This window comes from Pteronotus mesoamericanus, unplaced genomic scaffold, assembly GCF_021234165.1.
Source record: "Pteronotus mesoamericanus isolate MK-2021 breed Mesoamerican mustached bat unplaced genomic scaffold, CSHL_Meso_final scaffold_507, whole genome shotgun sequence".
Lineage (NCBI taxonomy): Eukaryota > Metazoa > Chordata > Mammalia > Chiroptera > Mormoopidae > Pteronotus > Pteronotus mesoamericanus.
This window is the reverse complement of record NW_026555319.1, coordinates 6117228-6130168: the sequence shown is the minus strand read 5'-3', so window position 1 is coordinate 6130168 and position 12941 is coordinate 6117228. Positions and strand designations below refer to the sequence as shown.

General features: G+C 56.4%; 1 protein-coding gene across 1 annotated transcript in view; it reads right to left on the bottom strand.

Annotated features, from left to right (window-relative positions):
• TPCN1 (two pore segment channel 1) overlaps nucleotides 1–12941 on the bottom strand; it is a 49376-nt gene that overhangs the window by 3210 nt on the left and 33225 nt on the right. The window contains exons 13-27 of the mRNA XM_054594368.1: nucleotides 12680–12728; nucleotides 12460–12523; nucleotides 11391–11435; nucleotides 9070–9126; nucleotides 8937–8990; nucleotides 8094–8166; nucleotides 7109–7216; nucleotides 6018–6089; nucleotides 5397–5486; nucleotides 3907–4022; nucleotides 3082–3128; nucleotides 2410–2478; nucleotides 2150–2234; nucleotides 1147–1286; nucleotides 904–984 (exon numbers count right to left, since the gene is read on the bottom strand). Of these exons, the coding sequence (XP_054450343.1) occupies nucleotides 904–984; nucleotides 1147–1286; nucleotides 2150–2234; nucleotides 2410–2478; nucleotides 3082–3128; nucleotides 3907–4022; nucleotides 5397–5486; nucleotides 6018–6089; nucleotides 7109–7216; nucleotides 8094–8166; nucleotides 8937–8990; nucleotides 9070–9126; nucleotides 11391–11435; nucleotides 12460–12523; nucleotides 12680–12728 (1150 nt within the window). The remainder of the gene's footprint in view (nucleotides 1–903; nucleotides 985–1146; nucleotides 1287–2149; nucleotides 2235–2409; nucleotides 2479–3081; nucleotides 3129–3906; nucleotides 4023–5396; nucleotides 5487–6017; nucleotides 6090–7108; nucleotides 7217–8093; nucleotides 8167–8936; nucleotides 8991–9069; nucleotides 9127–11390; nucleotides 11436–12459; nucleotides 12524–12679; nucleotides 12729–12941) is intronic.

Sequence of the window (12941 nt, the reverse complement as noted above, 5' to 3'; positions counted from 1 at the left end):
TCACTGAGTGACTTGCCCAAGGTCACGGAGCCAGGAATCAAACCCAGTGTTCATGACACCGAAGCTCATGTTAGTTACACGTCCCTGTGACACCCCGTTCAGCGAGCCACCGCATATCTGTGGCCCTCATGTTTTTACAGAGAATGCGGGGTTCACGTCAGGGTACCGCAGCCTCCCAGCCTTGCGGGCGTGAACATCGGTCACGACTGCCCCAGTGACCCAGGGTTTCCCCTGGGAGGGTGCCAGGAAACAAGGCATAATGGCTGGCAAGGGAGACCCTCCTCGAGCCTTGGGACCCCGAGGTGGGAGGAAAGGCCCAAAGCTCATCCACGGGCGGCCGCTGGCCCATGGGCTCTGTCCGGGATGCAGAGAGCCAGCCCTCATGGCCCTGCAAGATAGTTTACTTAGCTGCCAATGCAGAAAGATGGGGAGATTTGGCACCAAAAAAAAGGAAAAAAAGAGACTTCTCCTTTCTCTTAAATTAGAAAAAACCGAGTCAAAAAAAAGACCTGCCGGGCACAGCAGGCCTTATTCCCGTTGGCGACGTTTGCTGGGCCCAGGAGGAGGCCGCGTCCTGGCCCGCTCCCCAGGGCCCCGTGGCCCTCTGCCAAGTACGTCTCCTGTGCGTGCACCTCAGGGCAAGAGACCGAGATGGGGCCCTGGAGACCGCACAAGTGGCCGGGACATAAACGGAAGACCAGACAGGAGAGGTGACTATGCAGGGAAGGGCAGCCCCCAAACCCGACTCCCGACACCACTGGTAGTGGTCCCAACCTGCAACCCCGCGTCCCCCCACCGAGCCTTCCCTGCTACTTAAGGTGCGGCCGGAGCGCCGCCCCTGCCCGGGAGCGGGAGGGCCCCTTCCAGGCAAGGACCTGGGTGGTGTGGTCGGGGCGCGCCTACCTGAATCTCCTCTTGGTACATCTTCAGGCTCAGATCGCTTTTGGTCCTTGATCTCCGTCCCAGAAACACCACGGCGTTTTGCTGTGGACGAGCAGAGGCTGCATGCTCCACGTGTGGAGGCCTGGTCCCCACCCACTGCACTGGCCTCGCCCAATCTGGAGGGGATGGCTACACCCCGTGGGGGAGGGACCGCACTCAGCTACCACCCACCCCCTGACCAGACGGGGCCCTGTTGCTCCTCACCTCGTTTCTCTCCATCTGCGAGAGGATCTTGAGCAGTCGGGTGACGTCCGAGGTGGCTCCCCGCGCCTCCCGGTACAGCTTGAGGACAGCCAGCAGCTCGTCCTTGGACATTTCCTTCTCAATGGTGATGCCATCATCAACTGCAGGGGGCAGGGAGCCTGGGCTCAGAGCCTCCAGTTTGGCCTGTCCTGGGTTAGCCATCCTCCCTGCTGTCCCCACAGGGGTCCTAAGTTAAGGTTCCCTCTCTGAGGGACACGTCCTCAGCACGATATGCCCTCTGCCTCCTGCCGTGAGGAATTCTTGCCCCCCACACCCACACACCTCTGCCTTGGACTGTGAGGACCCACGGTCAGGCCAGCAGCTTCCAGGGGACAGGGGGTTTCGGGAGGGAATCTGAGCAGTAAGAAAATGGTCAGCCAGCCTGATACGACAGACTTGGAAACAGGGAGTAGCAGGTATGTGGCTGCTTTGACAGAGGGAAGAACAGAGGATCAGTGCGCAGAAAGCTATGCAACCTGGGAAAAGCGAGGCAGTCAGAAAGCGGGGATCGTTGAGTTGCAGAAGGAAGTTTATGGGCTCTGTAGTCTTCAAGATTTATACCCTTTAAGCCCAGAACCGTGGTTTGAAAATGTTATTTAGAAATGTGGAAATGATAACTAAAAGGAGAAAGAGCTAAGAGTGAGAAGCCTCTGGGAGATGGGACAGGAGGGACAGACGGCTGCTATGTCCACAATAAGGCCGTGTCTGCTGTGTGATTCTTCTTAAATGATGGCATGCATTGTTTTTCTTTAAAAACTGAGACCAAGAGCATGTTTCTGTCATTAAATATTTGAAAATCAATGGAAATGAGGTATCTAGAAAGATAAGCCAGATACATAAGCTGAGCCGTTGGAAGACTGGACAACCAGACAGCTGAAATGCCGGACAGCCCCCAGCTGACCCCTGGACGGACAGCCAGCCAGCTAGGCAGCAGGCCACGGATGCCCCTGTTCCTGGCACCGACCTTCTGAGTCCTGGTTCTTGCGGCTGAAGTTCATTCGGAAGACAAAGGCCTCGAGGATGAAGGCGACAATGATAGTCATCACCACCTGCCAGCCAGAGAGAGGGGGTCAGAGAGAGGGAGGAGTGAGGGGTGTGAGCTGCTTTGGGGCCTCGCCCCTCAACAGAGCCACTCAGATGTGTCCCCAGTCCTGTCCTCCCTGAGCTGCCATGACCAATGGGCAGAGGGGACTGGAGGAAGAGCACCTGTGGCCCCAGACCTACCATGGTCACGATGTAAAAAGTCATGAAGTAGAGGCGGCTCCAGTGGGAGGTCTGCGAGGTGACGCCTTCCTGCAGAGAGGGAAGCGGCCAGTGAGCGGGCGCCTGGGCGGGGGGGGCGGGGAGGAGGTCCCTGTCTCGCCAGGCTGATCCGTGGCCCCTGGCACTGCCAGGCTTTTTGCAGACCCTCCCTGATCTGCCTTTGGTTGTGAGAGACACAGGACAGGGACCTCGGTTTCCTGGGACTAAAAATTCCTCTGTGTTGTGTTTGGCCTGGGTGGCCCCCAGGACAGTCTTTGTGCTAAGTAGGGGTAGCCCTTGGAAGAGTTCAATGAATTGAGAACCAAAACCAACAACCCTTGCCACGCTGTTTCTTGATTGAAAAGCCTCTCCCAGTGGAGGCCAAAGGACAGAGACCCAGAGGCTAACTGGCAACTCCTGGCCGCTGGGGATGTGTGGGGAGCAGGGACGGAAGCCAAGTCCAGCCAAGGGGGGGCTCCTGCAGCCACGCTGCGGCCTCCCACCACCACACCAACCCTGTGTGCCCCGGGACCCCGCCCCTGCAGGCAACGGGGAGAGCAGCGTACGCCACACTGGGCGAGAGGCGACCCAGGGCTGGCCTCAGACGATGGTGGGAAGATGCCCCCCACCCCCCAGAACTGTCCGAGCCCTTACCATGATGATGTACCAGTTGTTGACAACTGTGAGCTCAAACAAGGTCACTGCCAAAGTGAGAGGAACAAGAAAAGCACCTTGATCAGACTCACTTTTTCAAAGTGAGTTTCAAGTGGCCTCTCCCCAGAGATCCTTCTGGGTGCCATGCACCTAAAGGATGGGGTCCCCATCTGCCAGCTTGGACTGTGAACACCAGAAAGATCTGCCAAGGCCCTCCCTGAGTGCCCGCCCCATGGGGAGCGCCACCATCCTGCCCGTCCCCTGAAGGGCGAGCCCTTTGCCTGAGCAGCCTGTGATGGGCCAGGGCTGGAGGCGAGCGCAGGATACTGCGGAAAGAACACACAGACCTCCGCCAGCGCAGATCTGGGGTGCCGTGAGGCTCTCCCCTCCTCCAGAAGCTGTGCCTGGCAGGGCCGCTTCCCTCACAGAACCCGGGGCAGAGCCGTGTGGCCTGATTCGAGCAATGCAAGGGCACTGTGGCAGGTCCATGTGGCTGGTTCCCACCCTGGGACTGCGGCGTTGAGACAAGGAGGTGGTTCCTTAGCATAGACCAAACTCCTCCCAGCATAGCATGAAGCTCTTCTGCTCCCTGACACTGACAAAGTACCAGAAAAGGGATAACCCTGGCGGCTGAGTGAGCGCGGGACCTGGCCTGGCCCGCACGCCTGAGGCTGCGCACACCACGCGCTCCCTCCGGGCCAGGGAGGACTCGTGGACGCGTGGCAAACAGCTGGGAGGGAGAGGCCGCGGACAGCTCTGCTCTACTACCTGGGACCTGCAGCGACGAAGGCTCGGGGGCATCCTGCCTGAGACTTCTGCACTCACCAAAGCTGTTCAGGATGTTGTCAAAATTATTCAGATAATAGTAGCCTTCCTCTACAACAGTCCTGTTGCCCACGGTGTGATTGAGCCAGCGGTAGGAGTCTGCCACTGTACTTGTACTGGCCAGGGACACAAAGGGGCAGAAGGGATGGTCACAACACAATCAGTCCCCTTGACAGAGGCCACAATGTTCAAGCAAACCAAGGTCTGACCACAGAGCGCTGTCCTGGCCCAGCCCGGCTTCCCGCTCAGCGCACCTCCCCGCCCCGCTGGCTCTCTTGGCGGTGTTTATGGCTTGAGGGGCTCCTCAGCCCGGCCCCCTTCTCTACCTCCACTTGGCATTTTCTCTGCCCTGGCTAGGTCTCCGCTCTCCGAGCTACTCTTGCAGGACACTGCGGGGTGGGAGCGGCTGCCCCGCCTCCGGGCCTCCCCAACCTGGGGCTTGCCCTGGAGGCCGGGCGAGGGGCAGGCAGTGACCTGGGGAGGGGAAGCTCCTTGTCGGGCTTCTTCCTGCACCTGGCCCTGGGTTCTAATATTGTTGCTTCTGTTCCAAGAGCAGATTTGCTACTTTTATTTAAATCTTTTATAGTTTATGAGTTAAAATCCAGGCTGATGCTTCTAGAAGTCTGGTAGTTGGGCCCCAGGGGTGTGTTCGGAAGGCAGGGTGCTGAGCCTCTGGCCAGGCACACACTGTCAGGCTTGCGGGGTCTGGACTTTGCACTTCTAAGCAGCTGCCCTGGTGATTCTGAAAATTTGTGACCCACTCTCCTAGGCTTCTGCTTCTGAGTTCAGCCTGACACTTAAAACAGCTACCAGTGTCTCTGGAAGGTGTTTCTTTATCAGCGTGTGAGGCCACGAGGACCAGAGAGTAATGAGAACCCCGGATGAAGAATTAGTGGCAGAGTACACTGATTTCATCCTGGCGGCTTGGAGGAAGGGAGGAGGGGACGGAGAGGTCATGGGGGGCTGGCTCCCCACTCTCCATCCCTGGCCCCACAGGTCTTCCCGTGGGTGTCCGTCTGTCTTATGCTAACTCGCTGCCCCGGTTGATGTTTCCGCCCAGGTCACCAGCTGCCCCAGGAGAGACATGGCAGGAAGCCCTGGGACTCTGGCCTCGGGCCGCAGGCCACGCTGGGTTCTCAAGAGGCCTGTGGCTCTCGGCCCAAAGGGTAAGCGGACAGAGGCCTGGTGGGAGTGCAGCTCTGCACCCTGCGTGGGGACAAGGAAACCTGCCCAGACACCCTCACCACAGGGAGCCTCTCTACTCGCAGGTCCCCGATTCAGCTACCGCCCTGAGCTGAGCCTGAGAGTAAGGCAGGGCGATTGCGGGGGTTCCACAGGTGCTGTGACTCAGACAGGCCTGCGCCTGGGGTCCCTGAGGCAGAGAGGGCCCCATCGGCTGGGCTGCGGTGGGCAGCCCGTCCAGGTGCTGATCCCCTGCACACGCAGGCAGCCCGGGACTGGGCCGGCCAGGGGGCCTGCGGCGTACTCACTTGCAGCAGTTGGGGTAGAGGATTCCACAGAAGAATTCCATGCCCACGATGGCAAAGGAGTAGTAGAAGATGAGCAGGGTGAGGGCCAGGCTGCGGAGGAGGGTCGAAGGGACGGGGTGAGCCAGGGCCGGGCCGGAGAGCCCGCCTCGTCCGGCAGCCCGGCCTCCTCAGACCCCCGGGGCTGACTGTGGAGAGGCATGCCCCTAGCCAGGTTTACCGACTGGGAGGTGCCTGCGGGGAAGGGGCCTCGTGGTTCAGGTCTGGGGTAAAAAATGTCTCGAAGGAGGACTCTCTGAACAGATGCCCCTTGACCAGAGATTCGCCCCTTACCTGTGAAGGTAGACTCACAGGTGACCCCTTACCTGTGAACGTAGACACAGGTGGTAAGTGAGTTGACAGCTCCCTGCCCTCCCTACTAAATATTTCGGACAGGTCAGTGGAGGAAAGTGCCAGGGAGACCTGTGGTGGTCAAGAGTTCAGTCTCCTCGAAGGCCCGTCAGACCCTCGACTTCAGTCCTTTCCGGGCCTCCTCCTCGCCCCCGCCGCTACCGCCCAGCTGCCCGCCCCTGGGGGCGCAAGCCTCAGGGTGCCTGGCCCTGGGGCCCAGAGGCAGGGCAGTACCTGGCCATCCGGGGCAGCAGCTCAAACATGGTGTCCAGCACGTTGCGGTAACGCTTTTTCAGCTTGAACAGCCTGAGCAAGGGAAGGAGGCCGGGTCACCTACAGATGCCGGGTGTGGCTGCGGCCGCATCCACCACAGCCCCAGGTGGAAGACGGCACAGGGCCCGCTCATCTGCAGGCTGCCCTCACTCAGGTGACTTGCGCCCCTGGCGAGGACATCAGGGCTGGGCAGGCCTGCCCCTGAAGGGACACCGAGCCATGCTGTGTCTCAGTGTCTTTCTCAGGTGAGGGGGAAGCAGTGTGGCTGTTCACTACGGTTCACAAATGCAGCCAGGAGGCTCAGAGCGGGCGAGGCCTTGCTCAGGACAGCGCAGCACAACTGAGGAAGAAGGGAACAACGGCCCACACGGCAGAGGGGCTGGAGCGTGGCGGCTCATTGGCAAAGGAAGGACGGCGGTGTGTGGGGAGCTGACATCTGCCTGGCTGCCCACCACCACCAGGGCACGGCAGCAGGCTCTGCTACAGAGGAACGCCACGACCCGCCCCCACCCCCGCCTCTCTTCCCAGGAAGCACGGGATGGCACAATGGGCATATGTGGGATTGCAGGTGACAGCTGAGAAGAAAGCCAGGCTCGTAAAGACACAAAGAGCTCAAGATCCCTAAGAAATGAAGGACACCGCCCCGGAGCCCTGATTTACTGAGTCCCTACAATGGTCCCTGGGAAAACGGTAAGACCAAGTCAGGGTTTTTCTTGACAAGAGGCTGTTCCAGAAATGCAAGGGAGGCCCTCAAAAGTCCCTTTGAACCCTCAGAGGCTGTGCCTTCTGGTTTGTGACTGTGAGCACATGTGTTTCTGTGACAGCACCAAAGGCCACATTCACGTGAGCCACGTTTCTCTTCCAAAGTGAGAGGTGGCCGGTCCCAGTGACACAAGACAGGGGCGCCCAGGTGCTTCTGCAGGGGGTATGGCAGTCTCTGACCCCAGGCTTGTGAGTCTTCCGGCTCTTCCTGGTCACTTCCCAGACCAGTCCCCAGGTGTTCCCCACCCTCCCCCTGCCCGCCTGTCCCCAACCCCTGCCCTGCGCGTCACCTCAGCAGCTGGAGAGGACGCAGAACCACTATGAAATAGAAGGGCTCCATGTTGAAGGCCAGAGCCAGCAGTCCCAGGAAGGCGAACGCTGTGACGGAGAAGTCAAACCTAGGAGGGAGAGGGAGAGTGGTCCAGTGGTCCGGCCGCGGCCTCTCTCACCGCGGCTGGCGTCTCTACCTGTTCTCTGCTTGCCCTGCAAGGCGCCCATGCCAACCACAGCAAAGCCGGAGCACGACCAGCAGGGTTCCGTGGCCAGCCAGGCGGGACACGGCTTCCTGCCACCCTGGGGTTTCTGAGGGCAGTGTGGCCAGGTGCCATCACAGCTGCATCTCGGGGGTCATAAGCGCCTGGCCCCGCCCCCCTCACCAAGCTCCCACACTGGTCTAACAGCTGGCACTGGTCGCACTGGTGACAGTCTGCCCTGATGAGGTCACCAAGGTAGGGCGCAGGGTTGGCAGATGCCACTTGGGGACCAGGGGCCCCTCCAGAGACCCGGGGCGCCCTGCCCTGCTCTCCTCTGTTTATTAGCTTGTTTCCCTCTCGCAGCCCAGACCTCGTGAGTGCAGCCCGATTTCACGGGCGAGTTAACTTTAACAGGCAGTCAGTGGCCTCCTGAGGTCTCAGGGGAACAGGGAGAAAGAGCCAAGTGAGAGGGCGGAACTTCCTTCTCTATGGGCACCATGGTTTTGGGGGAAAGAAGCTTGGCTGTCTTGGGGGTGGGGCACAGGGAAAAGGACTCAGGAAGAGCCCGCAGGCCTCGGGACCCTTAGGGGTCACGCGCAGAAGGAACTGGCATGGGTGGCCCAAGAGAGTGAGACCGGAGCCTGACCCCTGGGGAGTCCCAGAGCCACAGGCAGAGCAGCAGGAGACAGAGGCCGTGACCCACCCTCTGTATCTGCAGACCTGGCGTGTGTGCTGTGGGTAGGTAGGGGAGGGCTAGTGGCTTTCATTAGCATCTGAGGCGAGTGGAGAACCATGAACTTACAGATTCCATCCGGAGGACAGGTATTCAACAGGGCCCAGGCCGGCGACCTTCAGGAACAGCTCCACCCCGTAGACTGTGGACAGGAGCAGGCCATCAGCAGGTGCCCGCCACGGCCTCCCACACTTGGCCCGGCCCAGCTCCCTCTTTGAGACCCTTCCCCCTCAGGCTGTGTGACCTCCAGACAGCCGCATCGCACACACGGCCACTGTCAGAGTGCACGTTCTAGGAGAGGGCCTGGCCCACAGGCTGGCCAACTAAGGTGACTTGCTGAGAAGAGGCACTCCCTCCCCGTCCCTGGGAATGGCCCAGCCATTCTTCTGTCCACCTACAGGTCCTTCCTGCACCTCCCCTGTGCCAGGCAATGTGCTGGGTGCTGGGCGTGCAAAAGTGAGCAATGCAGAGCTGTGCCCACTCAACAGGGCTCCGAGTGTAGATGGGAGGAAGGAGTGTAAATGGGTCCTGAAGACACATTTTGCTCAGGGGCATAACCGGAAGAGGAGGAATGTCGGTCAGTGCAAAGGCCCTGAGGTGAGCAAGGGTGTGGGGCACTCGGGAGCAGGACCCTGCTCCGGGGGTGCAGGGTGGGGCACAGGGGGCAGTACTGGCAAAAGATGAGGACAAAGAGAAGGCTGAAGGGACCCCATGCGGCCAGGCGATGTGAGCACACCCAGGAGGGAGGCTGGATCTGGGGGACAGAGGAGAACGATGAGAGACTTGGAAATAGGGGCAGGATGGAGCCAGACACAATTTCTGCTGCTTCTTGGTAAACGTCCCTGTTCTAGAGCCATGAGGGCCTAAACCAAACGAGAGCTCTCCCAGCCTGAAGCTATGTCACAGACTTACTAGTCAGAAAGACGAGGTAACTCCACGGCACGTGCTTGGAGAAGAAGTTCCCGCCTGCAGGACAGAGAGGCAGCAGCTCAAGAGGCAGGCCAGGTGTGCCCACCGGATGGGCCAACCCCCCAGCCAGGCTCACCTTTCAGCATGAAGGTCTCCACGAGGACCCAGACCCCATTGACCGCCACCACCAAGTCTGCAAGAGACAGGCCCACAATAGATAGAGAACACACAGGCAGGCATGAGAGTCAACAGGCCGCACCGACAGCCCATGGCTAATTTCTGGGCAGCTCCGGGAGCTTGGGAGAGTGGCTGTTCCATGCACCCCAGTGACAGGTGACTTCTTTCCCCTTAGCGCTTTCACCATAGGAGCTAAATCCATGGGTGGTTTTGCCTAGAAAAAGCTACGGATTTCTACAAACACCCTCTATGTCACTGTGCGGATACCAGTTAAAATGTTTTGGTAAGACCTGCAGATCATTCTAAGTCAGTACAAAAGATGGACAATATACAAAGGGTTTGCGTGTTAGAAGCATTTGTTTTTCCTTAGAGATGTCTGATTTTAAAATGACTGCAGAGTTAGCAAAACGCACGTGCGTCTGGCCTTTCACCCCAGTGAGACGCCAGCAAAAACACAACACGACGTACATGGGAAGCTGTTCACATGAGGACTACCTGGGACAGCACAACACCAGCAACAACCTAAATGATCAGTAGGGCACCGGTTAGATAACCTAGGATACGGTCATGGAAAGGTGTACTGTCCACTAAAAAAGAAGTGAGGGACACCTCCATATATTATTATGGCGTGGTCTCCGGGATATACTGCTAACTGAAAAAAAAGGTGGGAAAAAGCGCGTAAAGCATGCTATCGTTTAGGTAAGACAGGGAGACATGCATATGTATGCATCTATTTAGTTTTTTAAAAAAGTGGAAGTATAAACCACATAAAAAGTGACCTCTTGGAGGAGGCAACAAGATGTAAACGAGGCTTCTTTGAAAGATCTGACTTGGAACCGTACAAATATTGTACAGAATTATAAAACAAAATTAAATGTAAAAAGCAATCTCTAAAAGTTAAAAATAAAATGAAATAAAGAAACCTAAATGTGCATTCAGTTGGTGACATCCCGACACAGAGGGGAACCATTCCAGGGGACCTGAAAGCACAGCGCTCTGCCTGTGATCCCTGGAGAGGTGTTTCTGGTCGCTACAGTGTCGGGGTTGTGTGGCATTGCTTCTCAGAAGCTGTTACGTGTGTGCTGTGGGATAAAGCAAGTGAGCAATTGCGTCAGTGTTGCTGGGAACCAGGATTTTAAGACTGTGAAGCTAGGCCCTGGCTGGTGTTCAGTCAGTGCTCAATCAGTGGGCTGAGCGCTGGCCTGCGAACCAAACGGTCACTCACTGGTTTGATTCCCAGTCAGGGCACATGCCTGAGTTTCGGGCCAGGTCCCCAGTTAGGGGTGTGGGAGAGGCAACCAATGGATGTTTCTCTCCCTCTCTGTCTCTCCCTCTTCCCATCTCTCTAAAAATAAATAAATAAAATCTTAAAAAAAAAGACTGGGAATCTAGACAGAGAAGGAAGCTGAAGTTAGGGGGAAAATCCATAGTCCTGAGTTTGAATTATGACTATCAGGATAAACTCATAATACAGTTTATCTTTAAGAATACCAAAACCCCACCTCTTTCCAGGAAAAGGCCTAGAAGCAATAATGAACTCCAAGCAACGAGCATCTCCAGCACCTCAGACAGTGGCCGCTAAACACCATCTCCTACTACGAGGACCAGAGCTCCTCAGAGAGACTGACTGTGGTCAAGCCTCTAGTACTGTCCACGAGAGCTTTCCATGACAACGGAAATTTCCTTATCCGTGCTGTTCCATTGGTAGGCATTAGCCATCTGTGGCTGCTAAGCACCTCAAATGTGGATACTTCAATTGAGAAACTGAGTTTTTAATTTTTTTAGCCTAAATGTAAATAGCCACCTGTGGCTAACAGCTGCCACACTGGACAACACAGCTCTAGAGACAACTACCGAATTACAGGAAATAACAGAGGAAATGCAAACGCGAGACTGAAGGACAAACAATCCTTTTTCTTCAACTATGGATTTCAAGAGGAATGAGGGAGGAACCTACAGATTAAAACGGACATGAGTGACATAACCACGCATCACACTCTGTGGTTCTAGAACGTTTCCAAAATATGCAGGTCTAGAGAGCATGTCATGAGCTGGAGGAAGGGGGCAGGCGCACCAGAAAGGCCGGCCACTGCATGGGGATTCAGTTGGCTGATGGGCCACAGGTGCCCGTTACGCTCCCTCCACTTTTCCGCGTGCTTGGGGTTTTCTACAGTGCCAGGTCAAAACCACGACTGCAGGACCAATCTCCTGCCTCCCCACCTTCTGGAAGAGTGAGACTCAGGAGGACAGGGAAGCAGAGCTGTGACATTCTGCACTTACACATGAAATACTGAAAGGCTTTGGACTTCACGAGGATGTTGATTCCTATTGGAAGAGAGGAAACATTAGCATCCACGTTTCCATATGCAAGTACACCTTCCCTACTACCCCGTGCATGCATGACAGGAACCAGGGTATTTATGCCCAGGGATGAAAGGGAAGGGCCTGTTCTGGGAGCGACACTCAGGCACCTGACCACAGGTGCTCTGGGACAGCCCGGGCACCGGGAGCCGGGACGAGACAGAACGAAGCGTTGCGCCCACTGCCGAAACCTGCGTTATTGCCGGCCTCGGCCGGGGACAGTTTACTCATCCAGTTGAGGAACTATCATCCCAGGAAAACTGAAAACCCTCTAGAGAATATGGACTAACAGCTGTGCCCAAAGCCCTGGCTGTGGGAGAAACCACAAAAAAGGATGCGCCACCTTTACTCATGGTCACAGGGCCCAGACCCCGGCTTCAGGCTTCTTGCCTGAGAAACTCCCTGCGAACTAACCACAGCCCCATGGGGAACCTCAAAACAGGCATTAAATAAGGGGGAGACTATTATAAACAATACGGGCACTCTGATTTAAAATGTTCGAATTTTATACTGTGCAAGGGATCATATACATGAGGTATATATAACCTGCCACAGGAAAACGGGCAAACTACACTGTTCGATAGAGAGGCAGGTTTCAGAACGTAACACATAACTCAATCCCACGACTGCTTTTAAAATGTGCAGGAAAAAATAACCCACATCACAAGGGAACACATTAGAAAAGGAAGCGTGGTTATCTCTGGGCGGGAAATTTTCATTTTCTTCTAATTACCAGATGTAGTCCATTTTCTTTAATAAATAAATAGTCCACAAATGTCCTTTGGTTCAGTTTTTAAGTTACCAGTTTCCTTCCTAGTCCAGCACTTGATTCCCTGCTGGGGTAACCGCATGTTCCCTGTCTCTTTTACACACACAGACATTCACTGCCCCCTCCCCGACAAGCATGCTCTTCCAGTGCTCGTCTGTGGTCTCTGGAAACTTCCATCTGTCCCCAGCTGCCAAGACATCATATTCAGGTGAACCTTACCTTTGAAGATGAGGAATGCTGTCCTGGGAAGCTCATCAAACCAGTGTTCTCTATTTCTCTTTGCCTGGCCAGGAAACAGGGCCGTAGGAGAGGATGTTAGGACCAGTGCTAGGGCAGTGCTGGTCCAGCCAGGAAAGAGATGGACCTTGGGCGCCTCTCAGCCTCACGGCCCCATGAAGCCATCTGCCCGCTCCCTCCCTGGTCTCACTCATGTACTCACCTTCCACTTCAAGGCGGCGACTTCATAGATATCGTAAAAGTCCTTCAGGCTGTCATAGCAACATGAAAAGGCAAAAAAAAAAAAATCAGAATGCCCCCACTGAGCTTCACTTCTCTCACCCACCTGCCTGCTGTGACCTGTGGTGACCTTTAAGGGGAGAAGGTGGGAAGGAGGACAGGACATCTGGGGGTCCCGGCACATTAGCGGCCAGGGCATCGGGTCTCCTCCTTTCTCTAATGGCTTGGTCTACTCTCAGTGACAG